At 42.5% G+C, this 26,859-nt stretch overlaps 1 protein-coding gene across 3 annotated transcripts; it reads right to left on the minus strand.

Annotated features, from left to right (window-relative positions):
- Positions 1-1,450: 1,450 nt before the first annotated feature.
- LOC124011092 (cAMP-dependent protein kinase catalytic subunit PRKX-like) lies at positions 1,451-24,568 on the minus strand. 3 transcript variants are annotated; one of them, XR_006834543.1, is made up of 9 exons: positions 23,799-24,566; positions 20,458-20,626; positions 18,523-18,786; positions 16,199-16,318; positions 9,930-10,025; positions 6,905-6,962; positions 5,282-5,359; positions 4,860-5,084; positions 1,451-2,046 (listed from the first exon to the last, which is right to left on the minus strand). XR_006834543.1 is itself a non-coding variant. In XM_046324094.1 (8 exons), the coding sequence occupies exons 1-8, from the start codon at positions 23,962-23,964 to the stop codon at positions 4,959-4,961; spliced, it is 1,077 nt and encodes a 358-aa protein (XP_046180050.1). In that variant the 5' UTR covers positions 23,965-24,566; the 3' UTR covers positions 3,020-4,958. The 3 variants fall into 3 exon arrangements, 1 of the variants encoding a protein (XP_046180050.1); XR_006834544.1 differs by lacking the exon at positions 1,451-2,046 and adding an exon at positions 5,683-5,858 and having other exon boundaries at positions 5,022-5,084; positions 23,799-24,568; XM_046324094.1 differs by lacking the exon at positions 1,451-2,046 and having other exon boundaries at positions 3,020-5,084.
- Positions 24,569-26,859: the final 2,291 nt, after the last annotated feature.

The following is a 26,859-nucleotide window of genomic DNA, read 5'->3' on the forward strand; positions in this document are numbered from 1 at the left end:
AACACAATGTGTATCTACTGAACAAAAATATAAACGCAACATGTAAAGTGTTGGTCTCATGTTTCATGAGCTGAAGTAAATAATCCCAGAAATGTTCCATTCCCACAAAAAGCGTATTTCTCTCAAATATTGTGCACAAATTTGTTTACATGCCTGTTAGTGAGCATTTCTCCTTTGCAAAGATAATCCATCCACCTGACAGGTGTGGCATAACAAGAAGCAGATTGAACAGCATGATCATTACACAGGTGCACCTTGTGCTGTGTACAATAAAAGGTCACTCTAAAATGTGTAGTTTTGTCACACAACACAATGCCACAGGTGTCTGAAGTTTTGAGGGAGCGTGCAATTGGCATGCTGACTGCAGGAATGTCCACCAGAGCGGTTGCCAGAGAATTTAATGCTCATTTCTCTACCATAAGCAGATTCCAACGTCGTTTTAGAGAATTTGTCAGTACGTCCAACCGGCCTCAAAACTGCAGACCACGTGTATGGTGTCGTGTGGGAGAGCTTTGCAGATGTCAACGTTGTCAACAGAGTGCCCCATGGTGGCGGTGGGGTTATGGTGTGGGCAGGCATAAGACAATGAACACAATTGTATTTTATCGATGGCAATTTAAAACCACAGAGATAACGTGACGAGATCCTGAGGCCCATTGTCGTGCCATTCATCCACCATCATCATCACCTCATGTTTCAGCATTATAATGCACGACCCCATGTCGCAAGGATCTGTACACAATTCCTGGAAGCTGAAAATGTCCCAGCCTGCATACTCACCAGACATGTCACCCACTAAGCACGTTTGGGTTGCTCTGGATCAACGCGTACGACAGCGTGTTCCAGTTCCTGCCCATATCCAGCAACTTTGCACAGCCTGATCAACTCTATGCGAAGGAGATGCATCGCGCTGCATGAGGCAAATGGTAGTCACACCAAATACTGACTGGTTTTCTGATCCACGCCCCTACTTTTGTTTTTAAGGTATCTGTGACCAACAGCTGCATATTTGTATGCCCAGTCATGTGAAATCCATAGATTAGGGCCGAATGAATTTATTTCAATTGAGTGATATGAACTGTAACTCATGAAAATCTTAGAAATTGTTGCATGGTGAATTTATTATTATTGTTCAGTTTTTTAAATTTATTTTTTAAATCCACCAACCTCTGAATAGTGATACTACCTGAGTGGTGAATCCTTGTAGGGAACATATGTCATGTAATTCAAATTCAGGCCATTAACTGCTCGGCTATTGGCCCAGACATACGCTACCTCTCAAATTAAAGTGGTTCCTGCTCCGTGCTCTCATGAAAAGAACCCTGTAATTAAGGTCATTTGCTAGCTCAATCCTCCCGTCTCAGGTATTCTTTCACAACTGGCTGGACTCTGCATTCATCCACCAATAGGAGACCTAGCAGCCATCCTACACTGCCAGGCTAAGTCATAGTGAGTGCACCGGCCTATAGGTTGCTATCACCAGACAGATAAGACCTAGTCTTCTTGATGTGTTCATTCAGTGGTTAACTCAAGTATAGCGTTGAGGAGGGTACATGTACTTGCAATGCTAAACTGATGACAGGTGCCGTTGACAATCTGACATAACAACAATGTTTAAAGTGTTGTCAGGAAGGACCTCTGCTTGTCATTAAGGGGTGGGTGGGGGATGCTCTGAGGAGACTCTAGTCGTTTACTTGGTGGTCAGGCGTCCAGGCGGGGCTCCTGTTTACGACCGCCCGGAGGTGAGAGGTTAACGCTAAAGTGTGTTGTTAGGGCTCTAGCATTGATGACAGCTATCAATGACAGAGCAGAGGTACCTCACAGCACTTATTGTCCTAAGGCTTGAATTAGAATTTCCGGAATGTAAATCGTTTTTATCAGGGTTTAATTCAATTAACTTATTCTCAATCATTCGTAATGATTCAGAGAGAGTTCATTTCCTTCAATGCCTTATGGGTGTCTATGGTAAGACTGTGATATGGTTGAGTCGCTGTGGTCGACTGGATCCCCTCTCCCCAGTCAAACATGAGTCACCGTGAGCATCTGCTGAACACAGAAACATAAAATGGTAAACACAGATGTACAAACATCTTCACACGTCCATTACAGAAAATAACAGTACATGAGCTGCACTGTGCAGTGGGTAGAAAGTATGTCAGTCTCTCAATTGGCACCCTATTCTCTATATAGTTCACTACTCCTGACCCAAGCCCTATGGGCCCTGATCAAAAGTAGTGCGCTATATAGGGAATAGAGTGCCATTTGAAAACAGCCAAGGAGTCTCAGTGGAGTCTCTCTGATCATAAGGGATACATTAGTCGGTTATTACCGAGGCTGAACCACTCTGCTATGAGTCTCTGGAGCAGCCTTGGATGTCATGCAACACAAGGTCCAGACACCACGAGTCACTTTCCACTGTTAACACTAATTACTTTCTTGAAATTATACCTTTTAGATTCATTTGGATGAATGAGAGCCTTTAAGAGAGGGGATAATGAAGCTCCTAAAATCGATGACTGCTGTGCGGTTTAAAGTGTTCATGCACACACACACACACAACTCAATTACAATGTTGTGTAAATAGACTAGGCCGGTGAACTTGTAGACAAATTACCAACCGACTGAAACACTCCGAAATCTCATTTGTCTGATGACTGGAAATAGTGGTAGCTAATACGTCTAAGGCCAGCTAAGAGCTATTGAATCATAGAGAAGATTAAAGGTTATGATACACTTAATAGCGTTTGGCCAACCAGACAACCGTCAGTCACATCACCTACAGTATATACAAAACCAATGTGGAAATAGATAATCACATCCTATTCTGAATTACAAATCTAACCCTGGCTCCTACCACCACAAGTACTCTGATACATCTGAAACGATTACATAGATGTAAGCAATATGGAGACAATTCTACCTAGCCTATCAGAAAGTGAAGTGTCGCAATTGCTATTAATACATTACGATATATTACAATCACACTTCGGAGAGGAAAGAGAATCGGTTGTTGAGTCAGTGGATAGGAGGTGTTTTTAATCCTGGTTGTGTGGATCTTTTAAACAGTATCTCAAGACGTTAAATACAGTACTGCAACATTAACAATATGAAAAGGCCATACAAAGTTTGTAAGGTAGGCTGTTAAATAATACTTTTAAAAAATCTACACACTTTGACAAAAGGCATTGGTAAAATGGTATGGGTATAAAATATAATTTGCTTGTATTGACCTAAAAGTACAGTATTTCTTCTTTCATATTCATTTTCTTTTTGCTAATACATAAACATCTTAAAAAAAGGCAAAAGGCTGAGGATTGTAAAGCAAATTCCCTAAGATACACAACAAAAAGATGCAAAGAAACAATACACGCATTGACCAAAAGTCCTAATTATTCGGTCCGTTTGGTGTAAACTCACACGGAGTATTGTTTCATAATTGGTTAAGAAAACTACATAAAACATTATATACAAGCAACCAAATTGTTCAATTCAAATAATTTAAGTTTACTAAAAAGGGACACAAATGACTTAAGTGTTACTAAGTAAGTGTGAGAGACAGTTTGTGATTGTACTATGATGCGTCTAGTCATGATGTGCTTTCTACTGGCCAGTGATATGATTGGTGGAGAGAAGACAAAAGTTTATTGGCTGCCTGAAGCCAACTTCCTGCTTGGCTATACATGAAACCAGCTGGAGATCTGTATTCTACAGTTCTTTATAGTACGTGAAAGAGACCTAGAGAAAGATAGACATACCAGTCAATATACAGGGACATTTCCTGTTATTGCGTGAACAGCAAAATAGGACAAAGTGGATGGAAGAAAAAGATGGGAGGAAACCCAATTCCACATATAGCAACTAGCTACACTTCTTCCACACAACAATTATTCCACGTATATCATTATTAACAGTCAATGTTTTCAACGGCACAGCTCAAGTATAAACAGTGTGTGTGATATAAATAAAGTTGGAAAAAGTACCACTAGCTTGTCAGGAGAAAAGAAGAAGACACACAGTATGTCACATCCAAAGGCACCTTTTACAAGTGCTTTTTGGTCTGGCCTTGATGCACACATGCACGGAAGTCTGGCCAATAGATAGCCAAGTACTTACAGCTCAAAATGACAAGTTTAACAGACTATTTGACTAGCGGCCAGTCAATAAAATGATATTACAAAGCTTGCTTGGCATGATATTGTAGTACGTTCCTGTACAAGTTTCATACTTTCTCATTGACAAATATCCAGTACAATCTACTAAGTAAGGATGTAGTAACCACACATGTAAATTCCATTTACTGTACAGCTCAATACTGAGTCTACTGTATGCGTGATCATTTTTGGATCATAAGCTTTGCTCGGTTGGTTGAGTCCCACAAGTTCCAACAAAGAAAACTGGAACCTTTTTGGCCCAACAAAATATAAAAATTCCTGATTATTGCATTTTAAACATATTCATTTCAGTAACAATGTCCTTTGGTTCAAAGAGGACCATCATTTTATTTTTGCATAACAGGAGAAGGCTCAGAGAAACAAAGAAACTGAGGACTGAGGATTGAGGTTTTAGTTCAGTGGAAAAAAACTTTTTCAAACAAAAATAAATTAATGATAGATAAATAGTGTGGTGATATGATGACGCTTTTAGTTATTTTTAAGGTAAATTCTCTCCTGCTCTTCCACTCAATGTGGAACACGTCAATGTCTTCAAGCAAGATAAAGTTCTGGGACTTGGAAGCTTAGAAGTTCTCTTGCTGACCATAAAATGGTGACATCTCAGATGATTTACCAGTCCTTCTGTTATTCAGCAAGATCCAGAACTCTTTCTATATTTTTTTTTCAACATCTAGCAGTTTAACTCACCTTTTCCAAGATCTAAACGTTCTCGAGTCTTTCTCTACAAGACCTATATGTTCTTGAAGTCTTTCTGTCGTTACTTCCGCCTTAAAAATTTTTTTTTTTTTAGAAGTTCTTGAAGATTTCTAAATCCTTTGCTGGCACAGGTGCATCTTTCTTCCACTCTTCCTCGGGGTAGGCATCAAAGTTAGACGTGTCACCTTCGTGGGACACCTTGGGAACTATGGGTGGCTGAGGGAACAAAAATAATGTGACGATGAATACATGAAAAAGAGCTTTAAAAAAAAGCAGGTGTTAAAAAAAAAATCAACTCTAAAATGGTGGGTTTAATGAAAACAGTATATGCTGAAAATAAAGTGTACGTTTTACGAGTGTTCCCATTGATGTGTCTGGATGATTGTGGGTGTAATATCGCCAACGTGACAGACCTTCAGTTTTCTCAGAGGTACACCATCCCAGTCTATAGACTTGAACCATCTGTGCTTTTTCACATCGTCTGCTCCGTTCTGCAAGAGAAGACACTGTGCATCAGAGCCGTCTGTGGGCGGTCTATTCGACACAATCTGGAATCAGGATAAATAAAGTATTTCTCTCGTCCGGGAATAAACAGTTTGAAATAAGAATAATTAGAGCAAAACACTTCGTTCCTTCTAAACACTTTGTGGTGTCTGTGGTGATTCACCCGGTATACTGGGAGTGTGTGGCTCGACCACTCCATGAGTCAGCTAGCTAGTCGGCTAACTAGCACATTTCCCTCAGAAAACCCTTTGAGGCACAAGTCAATAACAGACTGTGTGCTGAATTATGTTTATTTAATCATTGTGCTTACCAACAGTTGTTTTATTGAAAAGAGCCTTCATATACTCCCACATTGACTCTCATGCCTTTGAACGGTGTAATTCAAAACACTCAGACATCATCCTTCGATTGAACGTCAGTGCCAGACACATGCATTATTCCAATGAATGAATCATAAAATGGCGGTGGACTACAGGGACTAGAAGTCTGAAACAGATAAATACAAGTTGTTGTTTTTCTTCTTTCACGCCATCTTTCCATCCTAGGTGGATGAGTACAAACCAGGCCTGCAGTGTTCCTGAGGCATACACACACATACTGCACAGAACGGTGGCAAGCAATCAAGGAACAATCAGTTCGCCATGAGAGTTAAAGATGTGCATGGCGTCTACGTTGGACCGCTCAGTGTCTCGTAGAATGGGCAGCATTGTGCAGTTCAAGAAATAAAATCCCTCCTGTTATGACGGGAGAGCCAATTCAATCACAGTGGTGTAAAAAAATACATTATTTCACACAAGAGGAATTACAGATCACTCCACTGAGTGACACAGCGTCCCAAATGGAACCCTATTCCCGACATAGTGCACTACTTTCAACCAGAGCCCTATGGGCCCTGTTCAAAGGCAGTGCACTATAAAAAGGGAATATGGCGTTACCAAGAGGCCGTGTTCATTGTGGAGGGAGACTCCATTTCTCACTGTGCAAACACAGCTTCTCTGTTGCCTCCTATACATTTCCTGTGTAGATGGCTTGTGCATACTGGCTTCACTCCTACTACTACAGTGGACATCCTGGCTACCAGCAAGATGTAATTTATATTTGCATAGAATGCAGTCATGCTGAAATGGCAGGACTAAGTAATGAACCAACACCCCATGTGATTAACTACTAAACTGACTTACTGACAGTGCATAGGAAGGGGAATTGCGTTTTTCTGTGATCCACCCTAAACCCCTGCCACCCCTATAACGGTGCAAACTACCTCTACAACAACTTCCTCTATGTATCCAGCTAATTGGAACCAAATGCAGACATTCAGTCACTTCCTAGGCCTTTTCCTTTCCCGTCTCAGTGTTGAGAGGGTGACGTCAAACTGCAGAATTCTCACTCCACAACCTGCAGAGTGAACAAAATACTTGAAATTCTGTTTAAGTATTACTGTGTATCTGTTCTCACGTAACGTTTTAGTATAGCTTGGGGTAATAAACCTTTCTGAAATCAAATCCCAATAGTGATTTGATCTTGAAACGCACCTTCATATTGCCTAACCTCCTGGCTCGGTCAATGACGAGGAACTTCTTGATGAGATCTCTGGAAAACAATAGAAAGACAGTCAGGTAGAGAGTTACAATGACTTCACACTAGCAATCTATCTCCAGACAGCAGTGTGTGTGTGTGTCTGTGTCTGTGTGTTCAGACAGCAGATCTACTGCATGTCTGCAGTTTCAGTCAGAAGCCAAGAAGTCCATTTCCATCCAAAAGCTGACAACAAGATGGATGAGCTTTGGCCATTGGAACAACAGATAACCTGACGGACTCATAAAGGTGCCATGGGGTAACAGAGCGGTACATCCTGTGTGTGTGTGTGTGTGTGTATAAAATATATATATATATATATATATATATGCGAGTTGCATCCAAACAGAAACATCTCTCTCGCTCTTGCTCTTTCCCTCCCTCTCTTTTAAATGAGGGAAAGTGACAGGTTTTAAAGTGAAACTTTTCACAACTATGAAGATGCTGGAGTAGGCATACTTTAGGGATTAATTTGTCTTTAAAAAGGACAGTGTAAGTTTTCCAATGAAATGCTGCCGGCGCTGACAGAGTGAGCTTTCAATAAAGCCGACGTATATATTACAACCAACGAGATGCCAGCACAAGATGTAAATATACGAGCCGAATATTGACCGTCTGCATTTTAGTGTCTTAAACCCAAACACCAACTTCACAATCCGACAGCCTCCGCTCTCATTCAGTGCCCTCTTTTACAGTTCCTAGGGCAAGGACTGAAATGGGGAAACAATCCGACTCCTATAATACTCCTTGGTCCTGGAACAAACTACAAAAGACTTTAATCAGAGTTTAAAGCTCTGATTAAAAGAAAATGTCACTGACCATTGTAATTGTATGTACCCACTGGCTACTTCCTGCTGACCTCTCGCTAGGTCTCCCTCACAAAAGACATTTCTAACATCAACAGTTTTTGTTCCCTGGTTAAATAGAAATATGGTCATGTAGCCTGCCTTATGAAACGTTGAGGGGGGAAATACAACTTTCCTTAATCCCAATTGATTGCCCATTCTGAGACAACTCTATCTTATGCAATCGACAAACAATGTCACTGTACATTTCTATGAAAATACACCACACAGCATGGCTTTTTTTCTGGATCAAAATGGGGCATAGGCGGTGGGAGTGGCAGGAGCGTGGCAGTGGGCGTGGCCAATGGAGAAGTCACCAATCGACATTTTTGTGGAATTCTACATATTTTGCCTTGTGGCGGAGATCGTTTGCTTTGTTGCAGTTTATAAAGCACATTTCCTGCAAATCTACACATTTTGCCATGACTTATGCTATCTGAGTGACTCTAAAATTATAACAAAATCAAATGGGGGCCCCATGCCATGACAAAAATACTCCTGAATGCATTGTTTTTTGAAATTTTGATTTTCCCCTGACTCGCTTGTTTTTATTTTGGTGATTGTTAGTCGACAGTTCTCTTATTTAAAAATACATAGGTCCATTATCTTTTCTTCATAGTTTATATCTGGTTTTAGTCATTTAAGTTTACACTGAAAACACTTTGCATCTTTCCTCCTTTCTGTTTGGATTAAGGCGGCCTGAAAAAAATAGGCCACCCCCCCAAAATACTTTTTTATGCAGAAAGCCCTGCACAGTGACGTTACTAAATACATTATATTTAGAATGGCATATAAAACTTTACGCCTTACACCTGTTCAGTTATACTGTAACATGTCTTATCTTCTCTGCGATAGAAAAGAGTTACTGCAATGGACAGACAAACACAGCCAGAGCCAGAGACAGGCAACTCTGATGGATGGATGGGAGTGGGTCAAAGTGACAGTGATATAGCTGGAGGGAATATTTTAAAAAGTCTGGTGACCAAAAGATAGACGGCTTAAGTGTTTGGGGGCTCTATTGTTAGTGTGTTATGTATCAGCGGGACTGTGTGTGTGTGTGTGGCCTCTCCCAGGTATCCGGTTGGGCCAGTGTGTCAGAGCTGATTGAGTGCGTCCCAGGCCCTCTCCTCCTAAAGCCGGTAATCTCCTCACATTACTCCAACCCCCAGCTGTTCTGAGGAGCAGTGTGACGGTTCTGATGGGTTTAAAAGGACGAGTTCCAACTCAGCAGGGTGTGTCATTAGTGAGGGCCCGCACCCCACATTAGGCGTAGCTAGCTCTTCATCTTCTGCATGGGAGGCAGATTGACCCGGTCGTTTGGGAGGATGGTTGCGCTGTGTGACGCAGCCGTTAGCGCGCACACACACACACACACATGTAGAGCTGTTGTCTGCGTGCGCGGGCAGGCACACACACACACACACGGTCTCACACACACACACACGGTCTCTCACACACACACGGTCTCTCACACACACACGGTCTCTCACACACACACGGTCTCACACACACACACGGTCTCACACACACACACACGGTCTCACACACACACACACACACGGTCTCACACACACACACACACACGGTCTCACACACACGGTCTCACACACACGGTCTCACACACACGGTCTCACACACACGGTCTCACACACACGGTCTCACACACACGGTCTCACACACACGGTCTCACACTGGATAGGTTAAATATAGGATGTAGTACATTCCCAGATGCACATACACAACGAAAGGTATTCCCAATGCACCTCTGACAAATTCCAATTGTCAGGTCCTAATCATAAGTTTTGGCAATAATGCATTTCCAAAACACACGGTTTATTATGGGTAGAGAGTGTGTTGGGGTGAATGCGGTTGTTTCCAATTACAGTCTGGAGAAAGACTTCTCTCAGGAACATTTTGTTTCCTGCTTGCCAAGACCTAAATCTAAAAATCTGATTGAAATGTGATGTGAAAAACAACTTCCATAAATTCTCCTCTCAAGTTGAAATGATATAAGACGGCTTATCGTATATTATGTATCATAATGGAATACGTTTGTGCCGAGGTAGTGGTAGACTTTGGGTACTTTCCCTCCATGATTTCACCCACAATCCCCTGTGCTTGGGTGTGTGCGACTTACTTTACATAGAAATCCAGATGCCGTGGGAATTCCAGCTTTCCGGCGAGGATCTTCTGATAAATACCAAAAGGATTGTCATCGAAAAACGGTGGGTACCTGGAGGGAAAAATAAAAGAACATGTCAGAAAACAGTCATCGCTCCTCAACCTTCAAAATGTTTGCTCCTATTGGCAAACACACACACAAAAAATTAAATCACAGTGTAAAAATAGCATCAAAAGCCAGGTTTCCATCCAACAGATTTTTGCGAGTCAAGTACGTCAGATTAAAATGTCACGACAGGCTTGATGGAAACAGCAAATTTGTCGGTAAACTTTCTAAATGTCCGCCAAGCAGAATACGCTATACAAGACGTGTCTGTAAAATTGATTGGGCGAAAAATGGCAGTGGAAATGCTTTTATGGCACAAATATTGACAACCATTATACTGAAGTAAACTTAAGTGTCAAAACGGTGATATTTGGTGTGGTCTCGTGTGGCTCAGTTGGTAGAGCATGGCACTTGCAACACCAGGGTTGTGGGTTCGATTCCCACAGAGGTCCAGTACAAAAATGTATGCACTCACTACTGTAAGTCGCTCTGGATCATCGGCTACAGAGCGTCTGCTAAATGTTGAAATGTCCTCCCACTACGGCATGGAAAAGCATGCAGTTTATTAGACTACAGATGTGATGCTGCTGTTCGACAAATAATCTATTTTTTGTCCATTACAATCTCATAATTATGTTGCCTACCCGCACTCTGTGAGCTGTCGACTAGAGCCCAGCTGTCAAGACCAGCTGTTTGTGACAAAAACCATCAGTAGAGTTAAAAATGAGATGGAAACCCATTTACCTGTATTTATTTGTCGGTACATGGGAATTTAACCGCAAAAGTTATTTTGATATGTCCGACGTCACCACGCACAGCTTGTTATCCGCAACAAATCAATTTGATGAAAACACATCTGTGGCGGGAGAATGCACATATTATTTTTATGCAGATTGTTGATGGATGGAAGCCTAGCTATAAACAGAAAATTGAATGGGCTGCACTACAACACAAAGCAGTGAAACACATGAACCTACAGTTTGTGTGTGTGTGTGTGTGTGTTTCCGCAACATGTATGAACACACTCGCCTATGTGTCTCTGTGCAGTACAGAGCCGTAAGCTCCTCAGACCAATCAGCTGCATTCTGGTGACTCTTGATGGTTTAATGGTGAATGCTTCCCCAGCACTACTCCAGCCTGGACAAGCCATTAACCGTGCAGGCCGCGTTACACAATGGGCCAGGCCAGCCGAGCTAAACGCATTACACATGCAGCAGACAGACGGATAATCACACCAGTTTGTCACAGGGGCTGCCGAGCTGAGCCTGTCAAAATGGAATGGGAAACCTCCTCCAGTGGAATGGGGGCCTGGAGGCTGTTAGATGTGTAACACAAAACAAACGTAACGCAGGTCAACTAACGTTGATGACCTATCGTTACCAGTGAGATTCCAGTAACCAATCACATTATACAATATTGCTATATGTTTAAGTTGACAGCCATTACAAATCAGCTGCCAGAAGCTGCATGACGAGCAGTTTATTTTGAGCCAATCAGAACTCAATATTCTCTTAGTCCCTCTCCTAACCTCACGCTCTACACCAGTTGGCGCCAACATGCATAAAAAAAAAGATTTAAAAAAAAAAGAGCTAGAACGGAATGTGAAGAGCTACCGCCATTCCATGGAAGATAAACTATGTTTCAAATTGTTGAGAAGTTGTATGAAACTGAACTAAAAAGAGAGACCTGGATATTAACACTCACTTATTTATACAAATGAGCTGTGAAGGGATTGAGGGAAAGATTTTTCTTGCAAGACATCATTGCATCATACATTGCAGTGGGATTGTTTTAAGCACATGCTACACTTAAAACGCCTTACGGTGTATATTGATAGGCACAGTCACGCACATTTGATTCCATGTCATAGTGGTTTATAAGTCCGTATTTGTCAATTGGGTTGTGTTTTTTTGAGGATTCATGTTTACTTGATTTCTATTGAACAATGAAATCTGAGTGACCGTCAGATTAAGATAGTTTACTAGGGCCCACCCAACTCTATAGGCAGGATGTACGGCCCATATCTAAGTCTATTGTGCTATTGATGCATTTCATTCATATTGAGCTCATCGTACAAATTTCACATATCAATATTTACTCACGGCGATTCATTCTTTTGAAACTATTTTTATTTATACAAGCCGGCATTCTTTTCCTAAATTATTCAAGTTGTGTGGTTTTCATTTCTCCGTACTGCTCCAGTAGCGAACCTGGTCCAATAGAGTTTAAGCTTAAACATACAGTAGCCCGTAGTGTTAAGCAATTGTTACATAAAAAGCCTGAGAGAATTGTGTCATAGATTCATTGAACTAAGACGGTTAGACGAAAGCCAGATAAGACACATTGCCAACGATCAAAGGTTGAACTGCATCCTGTGACCAGGGCACGCATCAGTCCAAACCTGTCAATAAACTGAAATGACTAATACGAACAGGATAAGGAAGGGATAAATAATGTCCGGTAATGATTTTTTTGGTCATGACCCGAGATCAGAATAAAGTCCTTCGGAGAAGCTCGTTGCCAAGGGGAATGTGATGTCTTAAGCAGGGACAGGTCTCTACAGTGAATGCCAGAGCAGAAGGGAGGGGGGGGAGGAAGAGTCTGGGCGTTGGTAGAATACGAAGGGAGCCAGAGGATGAATCAACAGAGAGCTGCTGTTCTAATGGCTCCTCCTCTTACTGGATGGTAGAGAGAGAGAGGGAGGGAGGCCAAGTGCAGACTACTACCCCCCCCCCTTCCCCCAGGCTACCACTCCGCTCCCCCAGGTACCCCCGCCAGCCTGCCGGTAGATTAGTCTAGGTCCCCGGTGATGGACAGTGAGAGCCTAGAGACTCGGCTCCTCTTATGCAACAGTAACCTACGGTTTACGTAACACCTGAGGTGTCGCCAAGATTCCACAGGGAGGAGGATGGGGAGAGGAGCGGATGGAGGATACGGTGAAAACAGGATAAATCAAAAACAGGGAACTACTAACATGTTTAGCAGTAGGAGTTAGGATCGTCCGTATGTAGGAGTAGGCCTCTGTGTTTATTAGTAGGAGTTAGGATAGTCCGTATGTAGGAGTAGGCCTCTGTGTTTATTAGTAGGAGTTAGGATAGTCCGTATGTAGGATAGGCCTAGGTGTTTATTAGTAGGAGTTAGGATAGTCCGTATGTAGGATAGGCCTAGGTGTTTATTAGTAGGAGTTAGGATCATCTGTATGTAGGAGTAGGCCTAGGTGTTCAGGAGTAGATTTAAAACTAGCACAGCTACAGCAAGAATCGACAAGAAGACTCAAGAATATCCATCTTCCATATATTGTAGAAAAACAGTTATGCCGATAAGTCAAGAAATTAAAACTGTTTCCGGTTCACATGGACCTGGAATGGTCTACATTGACCAGATAAGATGTTGTGATGTGAGTGTGAGGGAGGACCACACACAAAGACAGGGCGGTTTCCATTAAGGAGGGCAGGCTCCCCCTCCAGGCAGGATTAGATACAAGATGATACAAGCCTACTGGACTGTCTGTGTGTCAGTGTGTGTGTGTGTGTGTGTGTGTGTGTGTGTGTGTGTGTGTGTGTGTGTGTGTGTGTGTGTGTGTGTGTGTGTGTGTGTGTGTGTGTGTGTGTGTGTAAGATACAAACGGGCTGGACTGAGTGTGTGTGTGGAGTTAAGTGCACAGGTGACCTTGTCATGACTATTCCCAGAAGTCAGAACCCTGGGGCGGATGGATGTCTGAGTGCGTAAACCTACCACACCACGTAACTTTCAGAAGCACCCCCTCTACATTCTTCCACTACGGAAGCTACAGGACCTTTGACAAAACAGTTACGCGGCAGTCAACCTTTAGGGCGCGTTGTTCTGAAGGGAGCTTTTGTCTCCTGGAGCGCCGAGTGTGTGCGCACACTTCAAAAGGCCAGTGTGACGAATGGTATGGAGAAGGTCACATTTTTCTTCACTCGAAGCCAAGGCCACTGAATTCTCCACGGGTACATGAAAAGACTAGGGTGAGGTGAAGAGGCACGTACAGAACGACCTCTGATTCACTGACAACTTCCCTGCCACTCTTGTCGAGTCGCAGGTTTCTATATTCATATAGATTTAATCAACATGTAAAATACTAAAAAAGATTGAATAAAATTAACATTCTAGGCCCATCAACTTTGATTTTATTCAAAAGGCGTAGCTATGAAGTCAAATCTCAGATTTAACATTTTGACCCACTCTGGGGACAAGGGCTATGCTACATTTCCATAGCAAAACAAACAACACACACCCAAACCCATCCTGTGTACTGTACCGAGGTCATAATAACTAGTGCCCTCTAGGGGCGCCTAATTCACATGATAGGGAGTGGTTCCCAACCTTTTTTCGGTTACTGTACCATCAACTGAATTTTGCTCGGCTGGAGTACCCCTGATTTACCCCCTCATGTCCATTTTACCAGTAGGCCTATGGTCTCCTGAGTCTTCTCAAGTACCCCCTGTGGATAGGCAAAGTACCCTCAGGTTGGGAACCTCTGTGATAGTGTTATGTTCAGTATGCTATCAGAGCCCTCCTTGCTTCCATGGATTATATGAGCCAACGCATTATCAATGTAATATTATAAACCGGGTGGTTCGAGCCCTGAATGCTGATTGGCTGACAGCCATGGTATATCAGACCATATACCACAGGTATGACAAAACATTCAATTTTTACTGCTTTAATTACGTTCGTAACCAGTTTATAAATAGCAATAAGGCACCTCAGGGGTTTGTGATATATGGCCAATATACCATGGCTACGGGCTGTATCCAGGCACTCCGCGTTGCGTCGTGTGTAAGAACAGCCCTTAGCCGTGGTATACTGGCCATATACCACACCCCCTCGTGCCTTATTGCTTAATAATATGGCACTTGGCAGACACTTATCGACTCAACAGTTCAGTGAGTGCATACATAGGCTACATATACTCGGCTAAATATGTAGGGCCTAGGCTGTGACGCCTGCAGAAATGCATGTGGATTACAAGCAAAAAGCAAGCGCTTAACTCATGTGTAGGCTGGGCTATATAGAACAAATCATTTAACTTGGTTCCCTCGTCTCAAAGAGGAGCGGAAGAGCAGCCGGCCACGTGAGTGATGCTATATGCTGCTGGCAGACATCCACTCAGTCAGTCATTCATTCATTCAAGGCCAGTGTACTCTACAGAAGCACTGCTGAATTAGGATTTCTATAGACATCAGGCTGCAGATGTACCATAGCTAAATGGCCCAGCACCACTGCCTCTGTTCCAAATGGCACCCTATTCCCTATGTAGTGCACAACGTTTGACCAGGATTACGGTCAAAAGTAGTGCACTACTTAGGGAATAAGGTGCCATTTGGAACACAGGCCCGGCATCGTTAAGCTATGGTAACGGCCCGTCTATAGAAATCCTATTTCAGCAGTACTTCTGTAGGCCTTGAATTAATGAGTGACTGAGTGGGGTTCTTAGACGAGAGAGCATAGCTTTAAGGCACCAGAGTTTGTTATTATGAACCCTTGGTCTCCACAGATCACGCACGTGGAAAGGTGTCAGAATAAGTTACCTTAGACCTTTCTTCAATCTGTAACCTTCCTTTCATCCTTAAGACCGTCCACCTCTGTCATCACAGAAACAAAAGGCAGGCTGGTCTTGGAATTAAGCCCACTACAGAGTGACGTAACCTCATGAGGTCAACTCTCCGAATAACAGCACACTTGTCTTACCATTGACTCGCCACAGACATTCTGCTGGATACTACCCAATGTAGACAGAGCCAATTGTCCATAGAGGATAGGATTCAATTCAGGAAGTAAACTGAAATTCCGATTCCAATATTTCGTATTAAAAATCAATGAGGAGAAATGGAATGTTAGTTTACTTTCTGAATATAAATTAAATTGACCCCAAACCCTGCTACTAACACCCAGTCATCTTGTTCTCTGGTGGACTGGAGCCCCCTGGTGTTCAACCCTGCCATGTCAGGGGACATTAACAGTATTCAGTTAAACCCCTGCTACTAACACACATTCATCTTGTCCTCTGGTGGACTGGGGCCCCCTGGTGTTGAACCCTGCCCTGTCAGGGGACATTACAGTATTCAGTTAAACCCCTGCCCAGTCATGACACTAGTGTTCAGCTCAACACCAGTCCTTCCCATTCAGTCAGAGGACAGGACACTACTACTCACCCAGCCAGCATCTCAAAGATGAGGATCCCCAGGGCCCACCAGTCCACCGCCCGGCCATGACCTTTGCTCTGGATGACCTCTGGGGCCAGGTACTCCGGGGTTCCACACAGAGTCCACGTCCTGGATGGAGAGACACCGAAAGAGACAAAAGAGAAACAATATCAGTTTGAACTACTTCAATTCTAGATGTTACGTTACACCAACAGAACACAGGAACATGCGCACACATACAACGCTTATTTCGGCGGCGTGGCCAATCATGTCTGACTGATGAATCTTCTAAGCCTAGGTTTCCCCAAGGGTCACCCTGTACGCAGCACACACACTGCACATTCCAATGAGTTCACCCTAGAAGGGGAGACTTCTGTTACATACAGGGAATGACAACCCCAGTCTTGTGAAGTAATCACCCTGCCGTTTTATAGTAGTGTCCTGTATGTAGGTTGCTCTCACAATAGTATCAGCTGTCAGTCGACTGGTCCTTCAGTCAGTAGTAGTGTAGCCTATGCAGGCTGATCTCACAGTAGTATGTACACTGATATGGTATAACTAACACGTGTGTAGCCTGATCTCACAGTACTATCGGATGGTATTTGGAGCCAACAGAGTGACGGAGCTTTAGTTTGCTGGAAGGATTGGTTCTGGTTGCGTTATTGGTAGATCAATGTCTTTGGTTCAATAGTACAGCTGATTAACACTGTATGGAGGACATATAAAACCCTGGATCACTATTATCAGGCCAGGGAGATAATCTAAACTGGGGAGCAGAATATGACACAACAAATTATCATTTTTATCAGATGTTCTAATGTTCTGAATAAAACATTTGTAAAAAATGGCCCTCTGGAATATAACTCTTGTTCAGTTGCCGTGGTGATGGTTCATTTGCATGCAAATAGTTACTCTGTTTAAGGGGCAGGCTCAAGGTCCCTGATTTCATTTCCATCTTTATTATACATTTTGAAGTGAACGAGAACGGGACACTTTGGTTGCGATGTGGAAAATGCAGCTTGCATTGTAATTATAGATTTTTTTTTGTCGCATTGAAACCTTTATCAGATAGGCATACAGTACCTACCTCAGACGCAGAGTACTCTCTGGACAGAGTGCTGCTCTACGACTGGGAAAGTTAGTCTCGTAAACCGGTAACCTCTGAGCACATCCTAGAACCTAAAGCGGGTTCATTCTATTGTGCCACTAGGTGGCACTGTGGAAGCATCAACAGTGTAGTGTGTGATGTTTCACCTTCTAAACTGATCACACACACACACACACACACACACACACACACACACACACACACACACACACACACACACACACACACACACACACACACACACACACACACACACACACACACACACACACACACACACACACACACACACACACACACACACGGCAAGGCAGCCAGCTCGCTCATTCGTTTGTTCTTCACACTCTCGCCGCATTCGAGGCAATTTCTTTTGCCTTCCATTTCTTTAAGTGGGTCACAAGTTGCACATCAGAGACACATCTACTCTAACTCTGTTTTACTCTCCCGGCCAGAGAAAATGTAATCTTAGTCCATTCTGTTTACATGTCAGTGGGTCAGGTTTGTGTACAGCGAGGCTCCCTGCAAAACACTAGCGCTACTGCAGTATCGCTACTGCACTGCAGATACAAAACTCTTTTAACCTGAGTGCTGCAGCCTTCCAATCCTACTGAGGTTACCGAAGAGGACTAGCTGCTTGTAACGCGAATATAAAAACAAAATAACAGCAACTTCATCTCAGCTCTGCATTTTTCCCTCATGTTTTGGGATTCTGTCTTAGAGCGAGGATTCCCCTCCATACATTCTGTGAATATTGTATGCCCGTGTAATATAACAACTCCCGGAAGGATATCTATATCCCTACTGTGCCAATCAGGCAAATGTGTCTGTATGGCTACAATTCCTAAACGTGATATAGTCTTACAATGAGACAGAAAAACAAACAGCATTCACTCCCGCAATTAACATGGCAGTCTAATAATATCGTGGTTATGACTTGTTAGGGGGCATAGTGTCTAACAATTAAGGATGTCCTGGCTGTGCAGTACACCTGCTCCCAGATGGAATGATACCGGTGGGGACGAACAGCTCATACTGGGACGCTGCTCTGCGGCTGACCCTGTGCTGCTTCCAGTCTCTTGGGTATGCGTTTCTCTGTGTGTGTGTGTGTGTGTGTGTGTGTGTGTGTGTGTGGTCTCAGGGAGGCTGGAAATATAATAACACAGTCCACAGAGACATTTCCGTCTCGACGGACAACAAAGTTGCACTCTACGGCATGACATCATACCTGTCCGAGAGCTTCTTAGCGAAGCCGAAGTCCGTGAGGCGGATGTGTCCCTCGCTGTCCAGCAGTATATTCTCCGGCTTCAGGTCGCGGTAGACTATCTCTTTGGAGTGGAGGTACTCGATGGCACACACGATCTCCGTGGAGTAGAAGAGGCCCGTGGTGTTGCTGAAGCGCCCGCGGCTACGGAGGTAACTGAACAGCTCCCCGCCTGGAACGTAGTCCATCAGCATGTAGAGTAAACGATCGTCATGGTGGGTCCAGAACCTGGAAGGTACGAACAGGAAATAAACACACTGGTACATTTGAACAAGGTGACTCTATTCAAACACAAATATTTGCCGGGTAACAGTGGTTGGATGTAAGAGAGCTAAACTACACGGTAGTCTGGGCAGTGTTTGCTCAGCTTATAGTATGTGGCATGGACCTTGTCAAAACAGTTGTAGAGGACAAGTGGAAAGTGGCCCTGTGTGGCTTAGTCGGTAAGAGCGTGGTGCAATCAACACCAAGGTCGTGGGTTTTCAATACCCCTAATCACATACATATAATAGAAATGTAAACACTCACTGTAGGAGAGGTCACCTTGGAAAAATACTTCTGCTTAATGGCATATGTATTATTTATACACTACCGTTCAAAAGTTTGGGGTCACTTAGAAATGTCCTTGTTTTTGAAAGAAAAGCACATTTTTTTGTCCATTAAAATAACATCAAATTGATCAGAAATACAGAGTAGACATTGTTAATGTTGTAAATGACTAGTGTAGCTGGAAACGGCTGACTTTTATGGAATGTCTACATAGGCGTACAGAGGCCCATTATCAGCAACCATCACCCATGTGTTCCAATGGCAAGTTGTGTTAGCTAGTCAAAGTTGATAATTTTAACAGGTTTATTGACCATTAGAAAACACTTTTGCAATTATGTTAACACAGCTGAAAACTGTTGTTCTGATTAAAGACGCAATAAAACTGGCCTTCTTTAGACTGAGTATCTGGAGCATCAGCATTTGTTGGTTTGATTACAGGCTCAAAATGGACAGAAACAAATAACTTTCTTCTGAAACTCGTCATTCTATTCTTGTTCTGAGAAATGTGGGCTATACAATGCGAGAAATTGCCAAGAAACTGAAGATCTCATACAACGCTGATTACTACTCCCTTCACAGAACGTTGCAAACAGTCTCTAACCAGAATAGAAAGAGGAGTGGGAGGCCCCGGTGCACAACTGAGCAAGAGGACAAGTACATTAGAGTGTCTAGTTTGAGAAACAGAAGCCTCACAAGTTCTCAACTGGCAGCTTCATTAAAGAGTCCCTGCAAAACACCAAGGCCAGCATTCCACTGTTGACGTTGAGACTGGTGTTTTGCGGGTCCTATTTAATGAAGCTGACAGTTGAGGATTTGTGAGGCACCCGTTTCTCAAACTAGACACTATAATTTGTCTTCTTGCTAGGTTGTGCAAAAAAGTGTTTTCTAATGATCAATTAGCCTTTTAAAATTATAAACTTGGATTAGATAACAACTTTCCATTGGAAACCAGGGGTGATGGTTGCTGATAATGGGCCTCTGTAAACTTATGTAGATATTCCATTAAAAATCTGCCGTTTCCAGCTACAATAGTCATTTACAACATTAACCATGACTACACTGTATTTATGATCAATTTGATGTTATTTTAATGGACATTATTTTTTGCTTTTCTTTCAAAAACAAGGACATTTCTAAGGGACCCTAAACTTTTGAACGGTAGTGTATATTAAATCCATCTCCAGCAGATCAGTGGCTGATGATGGTGTTGAGGTGATCAGACACTCACAGTCTGATGAGGAAGTGGAGGTTGACTTCGGTCAGGACTTCCTTCACTTTATGTCATGATAGCATAACTTAACAAAACATAGCCATTTATGCTATGTGGTGTTGAGGTGATCAGACACTCACAGTCTGATGAGGAAGGGGTGGTTGACTTCGGTCAGGACTTCCTTCTCGTTGTGGACGTGCTGCTCCTGCTTGAGCCGGATCACGTCAGGGATCTTCATAGCCTTTAGAGCGTAGAACGCCCTGCTCTTCTTGTCTTTCACCAGGAACACCCTGCCAAAGGTCCCTGTGCCTGAAGCAAGGAGAGGAACAGTCATTAGACAAGGCGTTAAGTTCTCTGTCACACACACACACCCAAATGTCATAGAGCAACATTCAATTCAGATTATTTCTACAACAAATCAACCACAATTACAACCCGTCCATCAATTAAAGAGGTTGAATCTGGAAGAACTGGCCAAGATTCCTTGAGTTGTCTTCTCACTCTTTCACAAGTCTGAGCTCATTATTTCAGGTCAACAATTCAGATTGTTTCTCTATTCCCATCTCCAGGTCAAGAGGAGTACAAAATAACACCCTATGTCTAGTCATATTTCACTGTGAGTAAGGAGAGAGGGAGGAGACAAACAGAGCAAACAGAGAGATGGACTCACAATCCCCCGATAGAGTCATGGAATGTTGGCTTCTAGCACGTTTGGGCTTACCTCCTACAAGGGGTCTTTGTCCTTCCCGGTTCTCAGTCTCCATGGTAATCTAATAGGAGTACGCAAGCAACCAAAGCTCAAACCCTTTCTTTGTGTTTTTACTCATCATATTTAATTGTAATTTTTTGTAACCTTTATTTAAATAGGCAAGTCAGTTAAGAACAAATTCTTATTTTCAATGGGTTAACTGCCTGTTCAGGGGCAGAATGACAGATTTGTACCTTGTCAGCTCGGGGGTTTGAACTTGCAACCTTCTGGTTACTAGTCCAACACTAACCACTAGGCTACCCTGCCACCCCAATATATGATAAGACAGAGGTTAGACAACGGTCAGGTTTGACTCTGAGTTCAGCTGCACTCCTATATCTGAAAATATTGCTGGTGTAATATTTCGCCTCAAGGCAGATATGTTCTCGTACACTCAGCACAATCAGATGGATATTCTATGGATGTTTGTCCTCTCCTCATGGGCCTAGTACTACTTATCTAGAGATTCCCAACAAGCAGACTTTAGGCCGACACTACTAAAGCACAAAAAAACAGAAAAAGAAAATATTTTATATTGAGCACCTTGCTCAATATAAATGAGCTAATAATGACATGTGCGTAGTCTTTAGGCAACATCTCAATCAATATTTTGTTTCTATTCAGAAGGAACCCTTGCCGCAGAAGCCAACTGTCTAGAGAGATTAGGACTACTACCTGTCTGCACAGTAAAGACATATGGAAATGTCATTTTCCGATCACCGTTTGTTGCTCCCTCAAGTAGCCTAATCTTCCTGTGGAAGCAACTGACAGTTTTCTTCCACTGATTTTGTAGCTCCTGTTGCATTTTTAGATGTGTGCATGTATATACTATTTTCATCAAATTGAGTGATTACCACCAGAAATGTCCCATGATTTTGGACATGTGACACAGGATTTCCCCTGCAAGTAGGTCATGCCTGGTTTGTCCTTTTCTCTCCAATAGAGCAACACCTGAGGCAAGGTGATATGCACCAAATACTGCACTGATTACTTGAACAGTGTACTGAATACTGAAGTGTTTCCAAAAAAAGAAAGAAAAACAGCCAGACTATGTGATAACAAATGGCACAAAATGGATGCTTCTCTCAACACCAACGTGAGGTATGTTTCATGGAAACAAACCAGAGATCTAGCTAACTTGGAAAAGAAGGTTAAAATAGCTGACCTATTTTTTTTTCCTCCACACCTGAATCGAATCAATTAGTGAGAAACAGTGACACTTATTTTCACAGCTACGGTGTGTTATTTGGCCAGATTCTTGGTCTGCTGGATGCTAGCCTACATGTATTTGAATAGAATACAGAATGTTTCTTGTTCTAATTTTGTGGGAGACGAAATAGATAGGCCCGTGTTTTTATTTGATCTGAATGGCACTACATATTTGATGGAACAAGGCCAGACGTGGAATAATATGCACCTAGCTTGTTGATGCTACTCAATGCACTTAGCCAGCGGCCACGTATCTTGATGTAGGCTTAGGACTCACCATTTTTTGCCTCAGCACCAGAAAACATTTCATATGCACGAAAGATGGGAAAAATGCCTGTAAGCTTCAAATGTCACGTGAGAGCCAGGTGCCTCATTATTTCAATGACCATTAGACAAAAGCAGTCCTCAAGACATGTAACTGATTTGCCATAAGCAGTAAATCCCTCTCATCATCATCTAACAAAAGGTTTTGCATATTGGATGATTTTATCTTGGGATTTTAAGCTTCATGCTTTCCCTGATCACGTGGGCTTAAGAATGAGATGGGAATTCTCTATTAGCCAAGTGTCCCTCCTCGTCATGAATCAAATATGAGAGCGCTGTAAAAGACTAAGTGGTTTTCGTGATCAGAAGCCTGTGTTCAGTCTTGAAGTAGTGCATGTTGTTTGAACTTTCTTGGTTTCTGGCATTAGACTCACCACAGAGTGGACTCCACCCATGTGAGAAGAAAAACAGTTCAACAGCTGAGTCTGCTGACACATTACCCATGCAGTGAAAGGACTTACATGCCCAGACAAGAGTGAGCAGAACCAAACATGAACTTTGACATTCACAGGGCACTGCTCACAATAACAACAGGAACATCTGACACCTCACCTTACTAATATAGCTAGTTCCTTTTTTTTTTTTTACAAAAAAAAAGATATACTCATCCTCTCTAAACTCGTGCAAAGGGTTTCAATGTAACAAAAGTCTGATAAGGAAAGTAAGAGTTTTCTCCATTAAGCTTTCACTTCTCAAGCTGGTTATTCCACGTGTGCAATGAAACCATTAATCCTTCTTGATCCCCGAGATGCACACAGATATTTCCCCTAATGCCATGTCAAGAAAATGTTGACCATCCCAGCAACTGTGTGGGATCACGAATTCCTCAATGATTGGCCACAGAGCGGGCCATAAACCCATGGGTGAGCTTGACTGAAACCGAGAACGTCCTTGTCCACTTCCGGTTGACAGATTAAGTAGCAGAGCGAACAGAGTCATGACAGCTATCTTCTGACTCAAGAGTTGAATGATGTTTCATGGTCAGCATATCCCCATGTCGAATTCCATGAAATGGCTGATCACATTGTCGCCTTGGATTTCATTGCTTGTGCTGTTCTGCACGAGCCACACATGTACCAGTAGTAGCTTATTCCCTATAGCCTAGTTGATAGGCCTGGATAGTGTGAGAAGTCCTGTGATAGGCAGACCAGTTTCACCAGTGTGTGTACTGTAACATACTGTCTTGCTGCCTAAACTTACCAACTGTGGAAATGGTGTCCAGGTCATCGAGTGAGTATGTCCTGTTGTTCAGCGTTAACGATGCTGCTCCGGCCAACAATATGGGACTGCTCGCGCAGGTCTTGGCACTCTCGTGAATGGAGTTGCTTTCATTAATTATCCCAACCTTTGCCTTTGTTGATGCCATTTTCCGTATGCATCCAAATGTAGCTATGCTAGCAATCACTTTAGCCACTTTACCAAACCGGTTTCGCCGAGGATAGATAGCCAATGACGGCTACAGTAGACAATTATCGAGATCAATGTCCGCCTTAATTCCCTAATACCAACTACGGTTTTAAATCAAATGTGGCTACTTCCCTTGGACAAGCGAGCATCTTATTTGTATTGATTGCTGGAAAATAGGTGACGATCATATCCATGCGGAATCGCATGATGTAGCTCGAGCGGTCACTGCTGTCAAATGCAGAAGCGAGCTAGCCATAGCAAACGGAGTAGCTATAGCTAAACACAAAAGAAAAGCATCCCACACCTCGAGTCTGAATGAATGACCAACGTTAGCTAGCTAATGTCAAACTACAAACTCATACTGCCCGTTTCCGTACGAGCCTCCGCTTGAGTAGTTAGGGGGTCTCGTGTTGTCTCGCTAGCTTAACTTCCGTCCTCGGAAGCTAGTTGGCTAGCAAGAAAGATATGAGACATTTAAATAATTTACTTCTCTCCTTCGTTCGCAAGTAGAACCTCACCCAGTTCAACAACACACAGACAGGGCAAGGGAGGAATGGGGATGCTTTGTGTTGACAAAAAACAGACCAATGACTAAACACCCCATCTGCAAATTAAACCAATGGTATGATTAAAGGGGCGGAGACCCGTTTGACAGACAGCTGGAAAACGGCCGTAAATTCTTTCCACATGTAGTTTGAAGACATGCCACTCAAATGAAACACCGTCTGCTTTCCACTGAGATTAGACTGATACAGACAGTAAAGAGTACACGTACATAGCACTAGCTAAATGTAGTCTAAATCTCAAATTGCAAGGTTTTAGATAGCGAACTAATCTCCACTCTCTCTGTAAACCCTTGACACAGTGAAACCTGAAAGCTCTGAGTAATGGGGTGTGTATTACTTACTCATGGACTGCGGTGGGGATGAGGGTGGTGTGGGAGTGACTAGTGGAGTGCCTCACTGCCTTCTCAATTTTCATAGGAAATGACCAACTCTCAAAATTCCCAAATTAGAACAGCTGTTTCCGACCCTCAGATGATTTGTCACTTGACACATGATACACTAAGGGGCCAGACTCAGGTTGACACACACACACACACACACACACACACACACACACACACACACACACACACACACACACACACACACACACACACACACACACACACACACACACACACACACACACACACACACACACACACACACACACACACACACACACACACAGAGTTATGTATGATACACCTCTACCCACAAGTAATATTGGAGCCATAAGTGTCTGCACCTACTTTTCCCCCACATAATAAATACTACAGTTTACTATAGAATATTACAGTTGAATATATGATCATACAGTTTACTATAGAATACTACAGTTTACTATAGAATACTACAGTTTAATATATATTACTACAGTTTACTATAGAATACAGTTTACTATATAATACTACAGTTTACTATAGAATACTACAGATCTTACTATATAATTATATAGTAAACTGTAGTATACCGTAGAATACTATAGTAAATACTACAGTATTATCTGCAAAAATGAACACTGTAGTAAGTATTATAGTAATGTCCACTAAAACACTACACTTTTTATCTGTAGTAAACACTACACAAATAAATGTGCACATACCTGCCAATTCCCCTCCCCATATCGTAATTTGTGCCACCCATAAGTGAAAAACCTACAGTACGTGTTATGTATAGACCATATACAGTATTGTGTTTCCTAAAGTTTATAGAAAAGTGCAGAAGCTCTGAACTATCCATTTAGACCAGAGTCCTACCTACAGCTTATGGAAAATGTGCTCTTTTAGTATTTATCCAGGATGGTTCCTGAAATAGAAAACAATTTTTTGTTTTTATATTTACAAAAGGTAATATGTGCTTTTAATTCTGGTGCCGCTCTGCAAACACAAGCTTGTTAGCTTGCTATCTCAAGTTCTAGAATCTAGACCAACGTAGTAGACATCTAACTAAAATATACAGTAAATCTATCTAGACCACCTATTTATTTCAAAAGTAATCACAAACAACATTTTCAATGTAAATATAAATGTTAATTTTTGGAGAGCGGAGGAGAGATGGGTATAGGAGAGGAGAGGTGAGAAGAGGTGAGGAGAGGTATGTGGCTGTTGGTTTTACACCTGCTGGAGGTGGGTCCCCTTGGGGGCCTGAGGGTGAAGAGGAAGGGGGTAGAATGACCCATAGAGAGCTGCGAGAAAATAAAAACAGGACATTGCAAATAAAATTGTATTAGTCAAATGCGCCGAATTCAACAGGTGTAGGTAGACCTTACAGTGAAATGCTTACTTACACGCCCCTAACTAACAATGCAGTTTAAAAATCTGAATAACAAATAAAAGTAACAAGTAGTTAAAAATAAGCATTAAAATAACAATAGCAAGACTATATACAGGGGGTACCGGTACAGAGTCAATGTGCGGGGGCACCCGGTTAGTCGAGGTAATTTAGGTAATATGTACATGTAGGTAGAGTTATTAAAGTTACTATACATAGATAATAACAGGGAGTAGCAGCAGCATAAAAGAGGGGGAGCAATGCAAATAGTATGGGTAGCCATTTAATTAGATGTTCAGGAGTCTTATGGCTTGGGGGTAGAAGATGTTTAGAAGCCTCTTGGACCTAGTTCCGGTACCGCTTGCAGTGCGGTAGCAGAGAGAACAGTTTATAACTAGGGTGACTGGAAAAAAACAAAGAAAAAAACTAGGGTGGCTGGAGTCTTTGACAATTTTTAGGGTCTTCCTCTGACACCGCCTGGTATAGAGGTCCTGGATGGCAGGAAGCTTGGCCCCAGTGATATACTGGGCTGTACG

This window comes from Oncorhynchus gorbuscha, linkage group LG23 (genome assembly GCF_021184085.1).
Source record: "Oncorhynchus gorbuscha isolate QuinsamMale2020 ecotype Even-year linkage group LG23, OgorEven_v1.0, whole genome shotgun sequence".
Classification (NCBI taxonomy): Eukaryota; Metazoa; Chordata; class Actinopteri; order Salmoniformes; family Salmonidae; genus Oncorhynchus; species Oncorhynchus gorbuscha.